The sequence below is a fragment of the Photinus pyralis genome, unplaced genomic scaffold (genome assembly GCF_008802855.1).
Source record: "Photinus pyralis isolate 1611_PpyrPB1 unplaced genomic scaffold, Ppyr1.3 Ppyr1.4_LG6, whole genome shotgun sequence".
Lineage (NCBI taxonomy): Eukaryota > Metazoa > Arthropoda > Insecta > Coleoptera > Lampyridae > Photinus > Photinus pyralis.
The window spans coordinates 17,145,315-17,163,602 of NW_022170663.1; the positions used below are offsets into that span (position 1 = coordinate 17,145,315).

Below are 18,288 nucleotides of genomic sequence, written 5' to 3' on the forward strand. Positions count from 1 at the left end.
TTCAGCGCGCTTGTATTTTAACAGGGCGCAAGGAAGTTTTTGGAAGTTAACTAAAGCTCTAAAACTAAATAACTGCGCGCGATATCAATTACATCTTTATTGGAAAAGGAGGCCTAAATTCTTCTGCTTTTATGTGCTGAAAAAATCGATTCTACCCTTAATGTTTAGTACCGTGGAGGATACTTTCGCTATACATTTTAGCGTTTCGCACTGCTCTCGCTCGTAAAATTAAGCAAATGTAGTTCCTCGCCCGATTAGATTGCTATCGTTCTTTTTCCTTCATATTAGCATGAGTCTGCTATAGGGGCACACTATCTGAACATTTAGGTGAGAATTTTGATGCACAAAAATCGTTGAATTACATTAATCCGCTAAAAGTAGACACTTCACTTTCGCCGTATCTTTTAAGAAATAAATCAATTATCCAAAAGACGCTCTGGAAGAGGTAGAGATGATGAGCGTTGATCAAACGAAAGGTTTGCTTCGGTTAGAGTTTGTGGGGCCTAAAGGAGTACCAGAACAACCATCGAGAACGTTCTTCTCACCTATACACCGGGATATAACCCGTTCTTGAGGATGTTTGATTGTGAAATATATGGGATGTGATTACGATACTCGTTTAAACATACCATCACTATCTTCTCTGTCACTCATGGGAGGAACATCATCTCGACGATCTGCGGATAGTGATGGAGCGGCTCCAGCAACGCTACCTGCGCCTCGCACAAGACATGTACAGTTTTGTGTTGACGTCCATGACTTATCTTTGCCGAAATTCAAGCTCCACTCAGCGACATACTAAAGTGGACGACCAAGGCTATTTCGCTACTTTCCTCAATTTTCTCCTCGTTATTCGTCTTGCATTTCCATATCACCAGGAGCAGGTTTCTAGTTTTTCCTGTACGGCTGAATTTAACGATAATTAGGGGCGCCTAAATTCTCCGAGCAGTTTTTTTCTAGTATCGTCCAACCACCCATCCCACCGAGAGCAACTGGAGCCGTAATGCTGGATTCTTTCTTTTCTCCCAAATTTCCTTTCACATTAATTTTTTGAAAACAGTAATGAAAGAAGAAGCGTTTAGGGAGTGAAAAGGAAGATACAATCGTAAGAATAGTGCAAGAATCAAAAGAAGAGATTTAATGAAATGGGTACGCCTATGATACGCAATTCAAAATAAAATAAACAAATTCCTAACCTAAAAGTCAAAATAAATTTTTTTTATTAAATTCCACGGTAATAGCTATATAAATGCCGATTTGAAAAAAAAAAGTAAAAATAAAGTAAAAATGGACCTGTAACACGTGATTGCGTATTCGAGCTCGCCTAGTGCACCCTGTGCCCTATTTCTGATAATGGTTTGGCAGCAAAATGGCCGCTCGCTATCGAGGTAAGCTATGTTGAGGTAAGCCAAGGGCGTCGGCAATCGTAGGTGACGGTGAATTTAACCCAGGGTTCTGAAGTAAAAACTGTACGTAACGAAAACTTAGATGGTCATCTGATACAAACCCTGATACCTACCCCTTCAATAAGAGGGCTGCTCGTAAATGATTGTCGATGGAAATTACAGCTGAAAATAAAAAGAAGAAAAGAAAGTACACGATAAGTAACTGAAGTCAAAATGGCGGTACTCTAGTAAAAAAGGGGTAAAACGCATTGGAGCACAGGCAAATCCCATCTAAATTATCACTTCGGAATTCCCAAAATATTGAATTCAATCGCCAGGGATGAATATATTCGGAAGATGGCAATTAGAATCCCAATCTACGTATGCATCGATGCTGCTTACGAAGAAAAAGAATTGAATTGAAGATGGACACCGAAAATTAAGGAAAAGTGTGCGCCCAAATACCTGCCCAGAAAACTCATCTCACCTATATGACCACTTTAGATGTTACGGGGGTTCCCCGACAAGTAAGATCGGACATCTTTGATTCGTTGCTTAAATACTGCCCTACGAATCAAACCAGAACTACGGTAATAACTGAAATACCGCTTATTTCTCAAGCCTTCTAACTTTGCGGGTACCGAGTCACCTCGACGCAGACAAGACGACCTCTATTTCAGGCACGGTTTACAAATACTATTCCACTATAATCCTTTATTGGGAAATCGAAACTGTGAACTACCTAGTGGTTATACCCTCAGAAATCTCAAAATCAATCTCAAATCAATTGACAACGTAAATACAAACCGGTACCCGTATCATGGTAGCGGGTACCAGGGTTAATCTTTTATAGTCCGGGAGGTGGCGTGCTATTTGACCGGAGTATTTTCGCAAAGCTCATCTTTCTACTATAGATTTTTGATCCATAACTCATCAACGATAGTGGCGTCAGCTGATTCAAAAGTGGCGCCAGTTGAAACTTGTTTTTAAGTGTTGACTAAGTAAAACTACGAGTAATTGTGCGAAAATGACTAGTAAAGCTAGCTCGCCCTCTAGTGCAGGGGTTAACAGCCAAAATAGGTTTCAACCTTGCATTTTGTCATAACTTTATGAAAGTTTCAGAGGATGTTCTAGACACCCTAAGGTTCAATTTCAGCTATGCCGCCACCCCCGCAACCCCAGACGGCACTTGCTATAGCGGGTTTCTTAAGCGCAAGGTAGGATTTCAATACCCGCCCATAAAATGGGTCAAAAATATATGTCCAGGGTTTGTTTTGTATTTTCTTACATCTAGGAAGGTTGAAGGGAATTGTCAAATACCCAGGGAGAATTTATTTAGGGTATTTTACGTGGTTTGCCTATTTTTAAGGCGCTTTTAACAGTGCGAACTAGGGAATGCAATCCCGCAGCAAAATCTCAATCCCGGTATTTGCGGGATTGTTAGTTGTTAATCCCGCGGGATCCCGGTATTTGCGGGATCTCGCAAAACTTTAAATAAATTGGCAAATAAGCAATTCTGTGCGGTTAACTTCTGTATTAAAATAAATCGCTAATTATCACAATATTTAACAAAAAAGTACCTTCGGCCTAACTTAGAACTCAAAAAAAACTTACCTGTAAAGCACAAAAAGTCTTCTAAAGTGCCTCTAAAATCATAGTACATTTTTAACGAAAAAAGTTTAACAATTATTTAAAAAATAATTCGCCGTTATCAGTTTTATTAACAAAGTAAACAGAGTCGTCCCCTTGGTCGACAAATTCCTCAGTCCCGCAAATCCCTCGATTTATGTGCGGGATTAATCTCGCAAAAATGCTGCGGGATCCCGGTATTTCGGGATCCCGCAATCCCGGTATTGCACTCCCTAGTGCGGACAGTAAAATCGTGACGGAGACCTCTTTTGGCTGCTCTATTGAATATTATACTATGCTCTAAAGTATTTATTGAGACATTACAATGCTGAAAGGAAAGTTAACAATATCTACGGCACTAAAATTATTGAGCCCTATCTTGAGAACACTCGCCTCCGCAGTCGCACAATTCGGTGCAGGTCACATCGGACTTGACAAAGCTGCATCTTTGTGTGCAACCTTTCTTACATCCACATTTTACTAAGATTACAAAAGCTTCTGGAACTGGAGGTTTTAAAGTCCAGACAGGCTCCCATTCTTGATCTTCACTCGAGTTTCTCCAACCCCAATCACATGGATCCGGAAGTTGCTGTTGCGCCAGGAGGCAATGTCCCCATATATGTCCTGCGAATGTATGTAGATTAAGTTTGTTTGTTGAATATGGATTCAATTGTAAATTCATCTATTCGCCTACTTACCGCCTCTCTTAAGAAAGGTTGCACACAAATATGCAGCTGTGCCAAGTCCGACGTGCCCTGCACCGAGAGGGTATTGAAATGCTACCTTGCACTTAAGAAACCCGCTATAGCAAGTGCCGTCCGGGGTTGCGGGGGTGACGGCATAGCTGAAATTGAACCTTAAGGTGTCTAGAACATCCTCTGAAAGTTTCATAAAGTTATCACAAAATGCAAGGTTGAAACCTATAACCCCCGCACTACTCTCACTCACTACTCGATTAATCAAAACGACTTTTACCTTTTGCATGAGGTACACCACGATTCAATTGATTCCCTAACCCTTGATCCAACATCTCTCAAAAAATTTGAATAATCAACGTCCACCCCTATCTTCACTAGAGCCAATTGGGCTAAGGGATGTTTATTCACACCCGAATGAATATTGATGATCATTTCTAACCTACGCCAGCACAATTCTTTCCCAGCATTGGTGAATTGAAAAATAACAACTAATTACATAATCCTGCTCATTCGAGAGCGGGCACGTAATGTGTAAATTATTTTCTCGCGTTAAAATGCAAAACCGGAATAACGTGGTTAAAGTGCCGGCATTTCATGCGCGTATTTATCAACACAGTTTACTTGAAGAAAAATAGAACAGTCGTCCTCGGTTTCCATATTAATTATAATGTACGCCGTCAGAGTCTTTTCACGTTTCCGGAGCTGTGGAATGGTGTCGTAATTTCACTTATATGCATTTTCCGTAGGAAATAGCAACGTAAATTCCTTCTGTAAAGGGAACGTTCCTCGACGTCGTCGTAGATAATTGAATGCAACGTCGCCTATTATCCATTCCACGCTGACTGCATTCGACGGAATTTAGGATTCCAAAAATGTATATGTGTTGAAGCAACTGTTAGTTATCGAAGTTAATATGGCTGCTACATACCAACAGATAACGAGATTAAACGGTTGTAATTCCGCGTTCCTTTGGGAGACCGAGTCGGTTTATGGAGACGCAGGTTTCGCGTGTAACTTAATTTGGTGCACCTTTTTTCCTAAGCCCTTTTAACTAAATTGTGAACGGGAAAGAAGGTCGTTGCGTTTATACCGTACAAATAAGCTTTCATTATATTCTTTTATTGGCCCTGCAGCACAGTCACGGTCTCATAGCCGTTTCTTTCTCGAATTTTTGGCTGGAAAATCCTCCCGCAATAAATCTTGAAAGCTCAGTACTGCAGAATGCAGTTAAACCAAATGGGTTGCAATTGCAAGGAACAAACACATACAGATAGAGATACTTTATTTGATGGGAAGATGTCTGATGTCTGCTAGTTCAAACTGATGAGACAGAGATCTTGGACGGTGTTTTAACTTAGAGAAAGAAACCGTTCATGAGATTGGAATAATGCTGCACAAAGCTTAAATTATGATTATTCTTAATTTATGCGAGTGTACCTAACTAGTTTTTTTTTGTTAAAGGAAATTCGGAATTGGAAGCATGTCCAAGCATTGCCTCTTTACGACCCGGTTCGGTAGCATTAGCCAGCGATTTACTGGTACCCGGTGATCGCATCCACAGTTTAAATGGTATTAATACAAGCCGAATGCGTCCCGAGGAAGTAAACTCCCTCCTGGACAACGTTAGTGACGATGCCGTCTTCGAAATTGAATACTCCCTGCCAAATTACGGTAAGGAAAAAACGCCGTCTGTGCTTTTGCCCAGTCTAATAGGCGTTTTTTTGCAGCTTCGCAAAATTCCTTGTGTGTCACGTCTAAAGTTACCGAAGTGACATTAGAAAGGGTCAATGGGTCGTTAGGGATAACGCTGAGGGGTGGCGTGACACAAGATCAGCCGCATCTTAGCCGATCGCTCGTAATCACACACGTTAGACCGAATGGGCCAGCACATAGGTATAATTTTCTAAATCAGACTAAATTGACTTTTTTTTTAAACTGGTATTTCAGAAGCGGCTTCATCAGGGTCGGGGACAGGCTGCTAAAGGTGGACAATCACTCCCTAACGAACAAAACTTTACTCGAGGCTCAACAACTTCTACGCGAAAATTCCGCAAAGCTTCCACTAACAACTTTAACTATCGAGTACGACGTGAGCATAATGGAATCGGTGAAATATGCAACCGGTCCGCTGCTGGTCGAAATCGAGAGGCACGACGAGGAATTGGGCCTAATCCTAACAAATTATTGTAATTTTGAGACTGACGAGATCATGACGGCCGGCATTTATATTGAGCGGGTGGTGCCTGCGTCGACGGGGGATCGTTGCGGCGCGCTTAACGTCGGCGATCAGTTATTAGCAATTAACGATACGTCGTTAGAGGAATGGGAAGGAACGATAGCAGACGCTCAGAAGATGCTCAAGTCCGCCACCAAATTGCAAGTGTTACCGGCTAACACAATCAGAACAACTTCTCGCAATTACGCAGCAGGTAAGTTAATTTTGACTAAGATCAGGAAAGTGGTCTAATGTTTCAAAGCAACCACTTTTACAATATCAATAAATAAGCTGTTTCAAACCAATATATGTACCCAACAAGCGACAAACACAGACGGACGGACAGAAATGACCAAAATTTAATTAATAAGTCCCTTGACCATTGTCTACCTATTAGATACTGAAAACAGACTTCGAAAATTCGAAACCATTCGCGAGTTCCGTACACAGACGGACGGATGGACAGAAAGTCCAAAATCATGAACGAGCTTGGTCACTCGTTAATAAAGAATGATATAGGACTAACGCTTTTATTGAATTTTTTGGAAGAAATACTTGGCCTTGGTTTCCTCTACCACTAAATTTTGTATGTACTCATACATTACACACTGTATATTTAAAAATGTGCTTCAAATACATGAAGTCTACCTTCATCGCATTTTTGGATTCTCGTAAAGGAGCTTAAAGTAGGTAGACATAGTTTATGCGTGCCGAGGACCTTTATAAATCGACCTCTTTAACAGAATATCCACCGTGGAGCTTTCGTATTTTCAGTATTAGGTTCTGTACTACTCCGAATTAGGTTTTCCTGCAGTTTTCCTAATTCGTAAGGTAACCGGAGTATAGAACAACTTAAGACCTTCAGCAGGGGCACTTTTAACAAGTTAAAAAGTAATCGTAAACGATTTACATAAAGCGCATTTCCACTTGCATTCATTTCCCATTATTGTAAGATGCAACTCCTATTGAAATCGTAAAAATCCGGCCACAAATATGAAAGATAGCGTTGCACATGGGCAATCCATTTTTGACGTGCTACTTCAATTTCAGTTTATGAGAAGAAATTCATTTCAATGCTTTTCTAAATAAGAAAGTTGGAACTGCGCATGCGCAAACCTAAATTTTGAAACTAATGTTAGATTTTCCTTTGTTCCAAACGCCTAAGTATCAAACTTCACTTAAATGGTGCCATAGATAAAAAAGTTGGCACTGCGCATGCGCAAAATAAAATTTTGAAACTGGCGCTAGATTTTCCTTTATTCCAAGTGCCTATGTATCAAATTTCATTTAAATTCTTCCATAAATAAAATAGTTGGCACTGCGCATGCGCAAAACCAAATTTTGAAATTGGCGTTTGATTTTCCTTTATCCCAAGTGCCTATGTATCAAATTTCGTTTAAATTCTTCCATAAATAAAAAAGTTGGCACTGCGCATGCGCAAAACCAAATTTTGAAATTGGCGTTTGATTTTCCTTTATCCCAAGTGCCTATGTATCAAATTTCGTGTAAATTCTTCCGCAAATAAAAAAGTTGGCACTGCGCATGCGCAAAACCAAATTTTGAAATTGGCGTTTGATTATCCTTTATTCCAAGTGCCTATGTATCAAATTTCATTCAAATACTTTTATAAGTAAAAAAGTTTGCAATTCGGTTTATAAATGGTCGAGATGCGAAAAGGGCACTGTGAATTTTGAATCGATTCGATTCAACTTTTGGCATTGCGTATTATATGGCTAAAGCTATGCCCATATTGAATTTCATGCAATTCAGTTCATAACTAACGGAGATGTAAAAGTGATCTAACATTTCTAAACAAAGTTATCGTTCACACGGACAGATAGATGGACAGACAGACAAAGGAACAGACGGACAGACCAACAGGCAGACGACAGATAGCAATGCAAAATTATAAACGATCTCTAGGATCGTTAATAAACGGCAAAAGTGTAAAATTATGGAACATGTAAAAAACGGTTTTTTGTTTTTTTACAATAACTTTTTTTGTAAGCGGTACAGAAAAAATTCCTTCCTTGGTACAAGACTCGACACCATAACGAACCAAATAGCGAAAAAAGTAGAACAATAGCTCTTAAGATAAAGAACTAGTAGCGTCGCAAAACGAGCGGACGGACGGACGGACGGACAAAGTGGCCACAATAGCGCATTTTTTTTTATTTTTGTGGAAATGCGCTAAAAATACAATGTTTAATTAAAAAGTTAGTCAACAGGTGTCACATTCACCCCTAAGCCTGTACAAAGTGTTAATCTTCAGTTCGTGCAGGTCATTTTTATTGCTGCAAATGCATTTAACTGACTTTCTACATTAAAAAGTTATCTATAAATAGTCATGTCCACCCCTAAGCCTGGACAACCATTCACAAGTGATAATCCTTCAGTTAGTCCTTCATTAGCACTCCATTACTCGCGCTAATAAATGGCACACGGTTAGCCGCGTGGAGTATTTTTGTACCCCAATTAAAAACCCCATTTTTAAATGATTAAATGTATATACAGTGCTATTTATTAAGAAGTAGACATAGGGATTTATGTATGTATGTCTACTTCCAGAAGACAAAAATCTCTTCTGAAGGACACCTAATTTTATGCAACCAAAATACCTTCTTAAAACAAAGATGTGGCTGTCACATGAATTAATTTGAATATTGTTGCTTTGGCTTCCGTATTTTTATTTTCGATCGTGTGCGATGTATTCAACTGAAGAAAAAGTTTATATTGTCAATTGGTATAGTGCCGCTAACAATTTAAGGAGCCCAAGCAATATTCAAAATAATTAATATGACAGCCAGATGTTTATTTGTTTTAAAAAGTTATTTTGGATGCATAAAATTAGACGCCCTTCAGAAGAGATTTTGTCTTTTAAAAGTAAACATAGGGAAAAACAATGCACATAAATCCCTATGTCTACTTCTTAATATATAGCACCGTAGATACATGCTTTGTACAACATTTGCATAATAGGAATATACGAATGGGAATATGTCAGATATTGTGAGAAAAAACTTAAAAGAATATTCTCCATTTATGTTCAATATTCTTAGAACTTGATGCATATATATCACTTGGGATATTCTGAGAATAAACTTACAGAATATTCTCAGTTTATTTTTAATATTATTTGTATATGAGGTAATATTTCGAATATTCTGAACATAAACTTGAAAGAACGGTATCCGTTCCTCCCCTCATACCACGATTTATACATCGGCAACGGTCGTAATATTGTCAATTCCTACAAAAGCGTATCATTTCTTTCGAACTTTAAGTATCCTGTATAGTTCCGTTATTTCCAGTGGCTCCCTTCCCCGCTTTGCGAACTTTATCTTTGCTTCATTGGTTCATTCCGAGGTTCATTCATAGCTTAGTTTACTATATAAGACGATAAAGGGATATTTTAACCATTTAGTCAATTAACTTTCATGAGATGGTTAGTTTCTCTTCATCGTCGTGTATCATACAAAACTTTATTTTATAGCAGAAATCATATAAATCATAAATCATTGTAAAGCTTCTGACAATTCTGAATTTAATTTAAACGTCAAAAATAAGAAACTTAAGTTCTGAACGCCATTTTATATCGTGCTCCGTATCCCATTTGAAATAAGAATGACAGAAGTCATTAGGATGCATAATCATCTGTTTGACTTTAACTACTCTTGCGGTTATAGTGATCACTTTATCTACCCTCACGATATTAGCCTACTCATTCAAACCTATTATAATGTCAATTTAACATATGCTATAAAATAAACAAAATTAAATGCCTTATTTGTTCTGGAGTTACTGAAATATTCGACCCAAGTGGAACCAAAGCGCTGGTGTGAAAGCTTTGGTTGGAGATATCGGTTTTGAAAGTTTAAGGACTTAAATAAGATGTGTTTATGCATATTCTAGCATGAAAAGAAAATTTCTGTCCCGTATGGTTTTTTGACAGGGCCGCCTTTCGCCGCCACATTGTTGGGAACCTTATTTTACATTCATTACGAATATGCAATAGGATAAATACGGTTACGCAAAAATTATTAAACAACTACTAATATTGAACAAATACGCTTGAGTTGAAACCTAATTATGCAAATAATTCAAAGACTGTTTTCTAGGCTGTTTATCGATTAAAAATTCTAGAAAGAGGATGTAATACAATTTGTAATAAACTAAAACTGAGAAAAATGTAGTGGAGCTCAAAAAAAGATAACAATTCTTGTTGTATGTGTCAAAAAACCATACGGGACAATTTTCTTTTCATCCTAGAATATGCACCAACACATCCTAAAACTTTCAAACCGATATCTCCAACCGTTTTCATACCAGCGCTTTGGGTCCATCTTTATTAGCCACTCTGTATAGTGTTGTGGTCACTATTCAGCGTTTAGAATAGAATTAAATAACACTAATAACATTTTTTATATTTGATTAAATGACATATTCAAATTATCACCATGTAAACTAAATACAACTGTTTTAGATCCACCCATGGATCGCCACAGTGTATATACCTTCTTTATCAGATTCTTAATTTGAAAACCTCAAGTGGCTTACGTTAAATGCTTTGCTGATTCAACACTTTTATAAACATTTTATCAAAAAGGAAAAATTTGATCGGTAGCTATGATTTCATTCAAGTTACATTTGTATTCACTTTAAAAAGACTTGGACCAGCTAATTATGCTTTTGTTGTTAAATGAATGTTCTAACTTAGTAGAGCAGTTTTTAAAGATCCAACAACCCTAAAAAACCCTGAACGTCGCTCTGACTTTATTAAGTGGCAGAGCAAAGTGTCGCAAGCTTTATAGGCGAGTCCACGATGTCCGTCTGTCTGTCTTTCCGTGAACACGATAACTGCTAAGCGATTCGGCCTAAACCTTGCAAAGTTGACATACGTACCACATGTAACAAACCTATTGAAAGTGGATCAAATCTAGGGGTCACTCCGAGGTGCTCTGCCGGTTTTTTAGGTTTCAATTTTTGATCGATTCAACGCATGTTTGACGCTTGTAAATGCATTAAATGTCAACTGACAGATCCAGACGTTTCTGCTTTTTGATCTTTTCATTCCCTCACAAAAAGGATAGAGCTCATTCAATATGGCGGGAGACTGAACTAATTAAAGATGAGTGGAGGAGGATCGTTATACCTATAAGAGTTTTTTGTCCATCTCGAGATTTAAACAAAAAGCATACTATTGTACATGAAAGTATTCCACAAATTGTTTACAAGAAATTAGCGTTATACAATTTAATTTTCGCATATGTTGCAATACTCCATCTACAATTACATTGAAAATAATGAAAAAGAAAAATCAATGGGAAAGTATGGAACATGTATAAAGTTACACATGTTCCCAATAAATCACACCGTCTAATAATATTTGTTATAAAGTCACGTCAAAGCTGCTTGCTCGAGAGTCTAGAATAACTCCTTTTAAACTTCTTTTGTTGTTTTTCATTATCGATCATAGTGCAAACTTGCCGACAGTTCCACGAGATGCATCCTTACTCGCTCGAGAGTTGAAATTGACAAAGATGATTTAAGTTTAGCACAAGGAGAAATGTGTAATTTCCAGTTTCTTTGATCTACGATTCCGACAGAAGTTGGATTCACGAAGGAAGTTTTACAATCACTTATTGTAATTGGCCATTTGCTAAGTTAGGTTATTACAGCCGCCTCCCGCTAATTATATTACGGCTTTACTATGTATACAGTAATAGCGAAATGATCTCTTGGGCTTTCTCTTATGTGAAGCCTGTTCTAAAAACTAATTTCAGCTTTTGCGGATGACCTATACGGTGCAGCGTTTAATTAAGCTTAACGTTTAGTTAAAATTAGTTACAAAATTAACAGAAAGTCGACTTAGATCGATTAAAAAATTAGCGTTTCTGAAGGATTATTGCGTGAAGAACTAGCAGAAGTGAGACAGGCATGACGGAAAGTATATTAAATTTGGATGAAGTCTTCTCCATTTACCTTCTATGGGACATACAATAACTTTGATCTTTTACATTAAATTATGGTATGAGAAACATGTATAAGATTTTTTTTTCCTAAATGGGAATTGGGAAATACCTAAAGCACATCCCTGCTGTTGGTGAAGATCTATGCATGGCGAGTGTGGGACCTACCCCGACTAAAACCCGTCTCCTAATTCCTCTGTGCCATTCACAGTTACACAAAGCAGGCATCACCAAGAGTATTCCTTTACCGAATACGCTGTTTAAACCGCCAGGTCATACGCCTATTTATGGTTGTTTGGCAGTATTTTTAGCATTATATACGCGACACAGACATCAATAATAGTAATAAAAATTACCTAAGTATTAACTTAACTAGATTTATCGGCACTAACTAAAATCAGATACTTATTGGGTGTCTGCTATTTATCAACTTAGTAGGTTGCCCGATCCTCTCAGCGGTCATTATGGCCGCTTTATATTGTGGGATTCAATTTCAAACACGAGGCACTTCTTATTTTGGTCGCATTTAGTCTTGTAGTGGCTCTTCTCTCCGCAATTAAGGCACTCACAGGTGCAAGCCCACACTGATTCACCTCCACGCTCTTCTCAATGAAGCATCGGGTTATTCCCACCCCTGCCTACGCCTATGCGGACAGCTGTCGATCTCGTCCCGTTGGATGCAGCTTTACTCTTTGACATGTCGCCCATTTCCTTAGCTTCTTCGCCTCAGAGCTGGGCAGAATACTTTCAAAAAGTATTTGAATACTAAATAGTCAATACTTTACACAAATCAAAGGTATTTGAATACTAAATACTTTTACGTTCAACACAAGCGAATACTAGATACAGATACATTGAAAAGGATTCAAATACTTAAAAAAATAAGTATTCAAATACTTTAGAATGTATTCGAATACTTTCAGTAGAAAGAATTGGGACCCACACCATTTTGTTCAGAAATGTTTGAACCTTCAGAATCTCGCTTTACGACATTATCCCGTGGTCCTGACAAAAGTTATAGGCCGCTAAAGTTGAAATTTACTCATTTTCGCGCGCGCGACTAGACCACCGAAAGTATTTATTTTCTAGCAACTAAGCGATATACATCAATAATTCCTTTTGTAAAATGAAAGTACATTTATAGCAGAATCTAAAGCATTCAATTTACCTACCTTGTTATGGACAGTTTTTAGAAAAATGACCGTCAACTTCCAAAATTCGTGTAGCAGATGAAAAGTGCGCACTTTGAACTCTCATAACTTTTTATTTCACGATATCGATTTCCAATATTTATAGCTCATTCGATGCTCCAAAGCATTGTGATTATTTTATTTTCTATAACATTACCGTGAATTTTTCATAATAAAAAAGTTACGGTCATTTAAGTAAAAACCTACCGACCTCGCCGAGTCGGTAATCGCGAGTGAGACGGAGAGGGAAGGATAGTCAGCAGCGTTCGCTAAACAAGGAGCGATGCGTAAGAGATTTTACTTTACTAAGAAATTTCTCTCCGAATACCAAAACTAGCTATTTAGGCCGTTTAGTTTACAAATGCATTCCGCCGAGTTGCATTGTAAAATCTCAAACAATTCATTAACTCCATGTATCTCAGTTCTTTGGTGAAATATATAGGTACAAATAGGTACCTTTCCCTGTAAATTTTGGGGGTTACTCCACATCAGGTATCTCTTGTGCTGTGCTGTATATTGCAAGATCAGCAGTAACAACGGTATGATTTTGTCCCAAAGATTCAGGCTTGTTTTTTGATTTCACTAGACGATGGTTAGGATGGTATTGTAGCTCGCTGGTGGAGAATTCAAAAACGGCATAGGTATATTATATTGAATGGTAGATACCGATACCGGAACTTACTTAGGAGGATTATCAGCAGGTACTTAGGCTGTTAAAGTCAGTTATCTGGTCGTTATCTAGTGATAGGTAAACCTGGTGGTCAATCATTTCTAGACATGCCGTCTGCATGATCTCGAATTTAAACTTAACTTAAATAATTTAAATATGTAGTCATCTCAATAGTTTCAAAACTTTTATGAGTTTATTTTTTCCCCCCGGTTCTTTTGAAATGTGTTAAATTCAACTTTCAACTTTTAATGTAATAATTCAACCCTCCGGTTGGTTGTCTTAACTTAACAAGGCTTGATAATAATTCGTTTTGAAACTTAGGACAACCTTTCCGGTTTAACCACCCTTCAGGTTTTTTCACTTGGCTTCGGCCAGTTAATAATTAAAAAAACAACATGTTCGTCTTATTCGTCTTCAACGTTTGTAACTTACCGTTTTCCTGTTAAATTTCACATCGCCTGATGATGGCAGTACGCCGAAGCTATAGTCGCTTTTATTTTTAAAAACTTCAACGAATAAAAACTATATGGGGAAGGTTTAGAGAGTTTTGATCACACAATATATTTCAACCCCCATTTCGAGGAACGATGGATCCAAACACCAAAAAAAAAATCCATGTATTCGTTTAGGAGCCACCCTCAAAAAAGTGGTAAAGTTTCTTTTTTTCTCAGCAACAGTTACAGAGACTGGTGGTAAGTCTTTGAATAGGTTTTGCTGTATGCCCTTTCCGGTTTTGCAAATAATTTTTCAAAATTCCTACCGCAAAAGGACACACCCCTCAATAGGGGTGCGAAAAAATGTTGATTTCGACGAAATTTGGTATCTGGTGGTTTTTGAATCTGAAATTAGTTTTTGAAAATTCGAAAAAAATAATTCCACTGCAATTCTTGGCCGGACAACGAAAATTGACAAAATTCCACGAAGTTTGTTGTCTAGGTACATACTTACGGAACAAAATTATTGAACAGTTTTTCTTAAGGTCATTTTTCAAACAAAAGTTACACTGACTCATTTGCAAATTGGTCTTTCGGGTCAGAAAATGTTCTCCGACAGTGGCATAACAAGTACAGTAAACGTCAATATTACATGTTCTGCTAAGGGTGTCTACCTACATTTCACAAAAATTTGTCAAATAAAAAATGATAATTTTATCACAGCGACCATTAATAACTTCGACATCAACGAGGAAACCGTCACAGAATGAGAATAAGTATAGGCTATATTCTGTGGAAACAGACGAAAAAAATTCAACGCACAGTCTTTTTTCAAAAGCGAGATACATCGACAGAAGAAATCCAAATTCCTCGTTTACCTATCACTAGATAACGACCAGATAACTGACTTTAACAGCCTAAGTACCTGCTGATAATCCTCCTAAGTAAGTTCCGGTATCTACCATTCAATATAATATACCTATGCCGTTTTTGAATTCTCCACCAGCGAGCTACAATACCATCCTAACCATCGAACTTGCCTTACATGGAAAAAATTTAAAAAGAAATTGTACGATTATCTAGTCAATGGGTGTTTCTACAACATACAAGAATTTTTTATATCTTCCAATATTTAATTGTTTGTTTGTTTAACTGTTCGTTTGTTTAATTAATGTTATATTGACTTGTTCCATACAAATGTTATTTGTCGAAGGAATTAAATAAAAATGAATGAATGAATGAATGAATCGTCTAGTGAAATCAAAAAACAAGCCTAAATCTTTGGGACAAAATCATACCGTTGTTACTGCTGATCTTGCAATATACAGCACAGCACAAGAGATACCTGATGTGGAGTAACCCCCAAAATTTACAGGGAAAGGTACCTATTTGTACCTATATATTTCACCAAAGAACTGAGATACATGGAGTTAATGAATTGTTTGAGATTTTACAATGCAACTCGGCGGAATGCATTTGTAAACTAAACGGCCTAAATGGCTAGTTTTGGTATTCGGAGAGAAATTTCTTAGTAAAGTAAAATCTCTTACGCATCGCTCCTTGTTTAGCGAACGCTGCTGACTATCCTTCCCTCTCCGTCTCACTCGCGATTACCGACTCGGCGAGGTCGGTAGGTTTTTACTTAAATGACCGTAACTTTTTTATTATGAAATATTCACGGTAATGTTATAGAAAATAAAATAATCACATTGCTTTGGAGCATCGAATGAGCTATAAATATTGGAAATCCATATCGTGAAATAAAAAGTTATGAGAGTTCAAAGTGCGCACTTTTCATCTGCTACACGAATTTTGGAAGTTGACGGTCATTTTTCTAAAAACTGTCCATAACAAAGTAGGTAAATTGAATGCTTTAGATTCTGCTATAAATGTACTTTCATTTTACAAAAGGAATTATTGATGTATATCGCTTAGTTGCTGAGAAAATAAATACTTTCGGTGCTCTAGTCGCGCGCGCGAAAATGAGTAAATTTCAACTTTAGCGGCCTATAACTTTTGTCAGGACCACGGGAAAATGTCCTAAAGCGAGATTCTGAAGGTTCAAACATTTCTGAACAAAATGGTGTGGGTCCCAATTCTTTCTACTCCGAAAAAATTTTTTGAACGATTTCGCGGCTCTTTCCGCTGCACTATTAAGGAACTGTTTGAATCAAGACAATACTTCGTCCTTGGCAGTTCTTAATGTAGAAAGTGACATCCTAAATGTAATAGATGTAAATAAACTTATAGACGCAATTCGCTGATCTGAAAATACGGAAACGAGTAATTTAGATGTATGTTTTTGTGCGCATTGTAGTATTTACCTACCTAACTTACAACTGATTTTTAATTATTATTCACTAGATTTTTATATTTTGTATCGCATTATGAGAATATTTGTTTGATTTAAATTTTATATATTTTTTACTTATGCTTATTATAATTTTTTGTATACCTAAATCTGACATATACGCTAATGTCTGAAGTAGTGTTTGATTTTACCTAAAATTCACATGCACTGTTTGGGCATGAGGTGGGGCCCCCAAATATTGAGGGGCCTAGGGCCCGCCTATTTCAAAATTAGGCGCTGGGTACTGCTGGTTTGTTTATCTTGCACTAGCGTAAACTTTGTGATTTTAGCTAAAGAAGATAACAGACCTAGGATTAAATGTCCGGGTTAATGGCGTTCGCTTTGCGGTTATTAAAGCTTTCGACCCTTAACGTCAGTTCAGGGTCGAATACAATACAATGCATTCGCAATCGGCGTCATCCTTCGGTTTTTGTACGGGTCGTTACTCCTTCAAGGGATCATCCTAAATACCTACATTGTTCTGTTCCCCGAAGTACCTTTTGACTAATTTCGAACATTTGCATTTCCAGTATTTATTTATTATTTATTGTTCGCCCGAAGAAGACCCCGCCGAGAACAACAATCGCAGTGCGTTTTACATGAGAAAAACGTAAACGGCCAAACACAATAGTATAATATACATGTTAATTAGATGCCGTTTCTTACAAAAGACGAATTTTAAGAAAATGCATGATTTACATTCGGAATGTTGATACCGAGGTTGATACAGTGTGTCCATTTAATGCGATTCACCATGGGGTTGAACTCCTTTTTCATAATAAACGAATAAAACTCAAATTTGCAAGTGTTTATTTACCATTTGCGTAACGCATTATAGGGATTTCAATGAAAAATTGATAACATGCGATTATTGGCTCCCCAAATTATTTTAGAGCAAAACATTTTTTCCGTCAATCAACCGTATTAGTTTTCAATTTTTTTCATATAAAGACGGAAAATTGGAAAAATAAAACCCGCATCTTTTTCAATAATCTGCGATGCCATGGAATTTTCTAAAACAAAAAGATATCCAGTTATCAATTAGAAGCAGTTCGAAATGGATTTTATGATCGACTTTGTTACTGTCTTGCAGTTAATGGTGACTGATTCGAACATTTATTGTAAATTGTCATACTAGGAAACCGTTTTTAGTAATTTGGTCTTTCTTTATGTTGAATTCGCTGTTCTAAATATAATACTTTTTGATAGAATTTGATTTGTTTTATAGCAGACATTCCATAGCATGACGGATATTGGCGTAGTTTTTGTAATATAAAATTCCATGGCATCACAGATTATTGAAAAAGATGGGGGTTTTATTTTTCCAATTTTCCGTCTTTGTTATGCAACAAATTTAAAACTAATACGGTTGATTGACGTAAAAAAATTTTTCTACAAAAAACCTTAATACATTTTTGCTCTAAAATAATTTGGGGTTTAGATCATCAAATTATTAGAATACTTTTTAAATATGAACTTGAATGTTACTGAAGTAGGCACCTACACTACAACTTCTATTCTTACACTATGCAGACTATGCTACAAGCTACAACATACGTATTACCATTGTTTATTCGTATTACCTTTGTTTATTCATTTACAAAAGTATTATACTCGGAATTTTACAGTCGTGTAATGACGTCATTGGATGGATAAAATGTTAATATTTCAAAAAAGGTCATTTACTCACTAATTATTTTAATAACTTGCTCAACTAACATATAAGTAATATTAACATATTTTTGTTT

General features: G+C 37.0%; 1 protein-coding gene across 1 annotated transcript; it reads left to right on the forward strand.

The window, feature by feature from the left end:
* Nucleotides 1-1,369: 1,369 nt before the first annotated feature.
* Nucleotides 1,370-16,871, forward strand: LOC116174513 (glutamate receptor-interacting protein 2-like). Its single transcript, XM_031492448.1, has 5 exons — nucleotides 1,370-1,388; nucleotides 5,174-5,383; nucleotides 5,440-5,605; nucleotides 5,660-6,141; nucleotides 16,831-16,871. The coding sequence occupies exons 1-5, from the start codon at nucleotides 1,370-1,372 to the stop codon at nucleotides 16,869-16,871; spliced, it is 918 nt and encodes a 305-aa protein (XP_031348308.1).
* The last annotated feature ends 1,417 nt before the right edge of the window (nucleotides 16,872-18,288 follow it).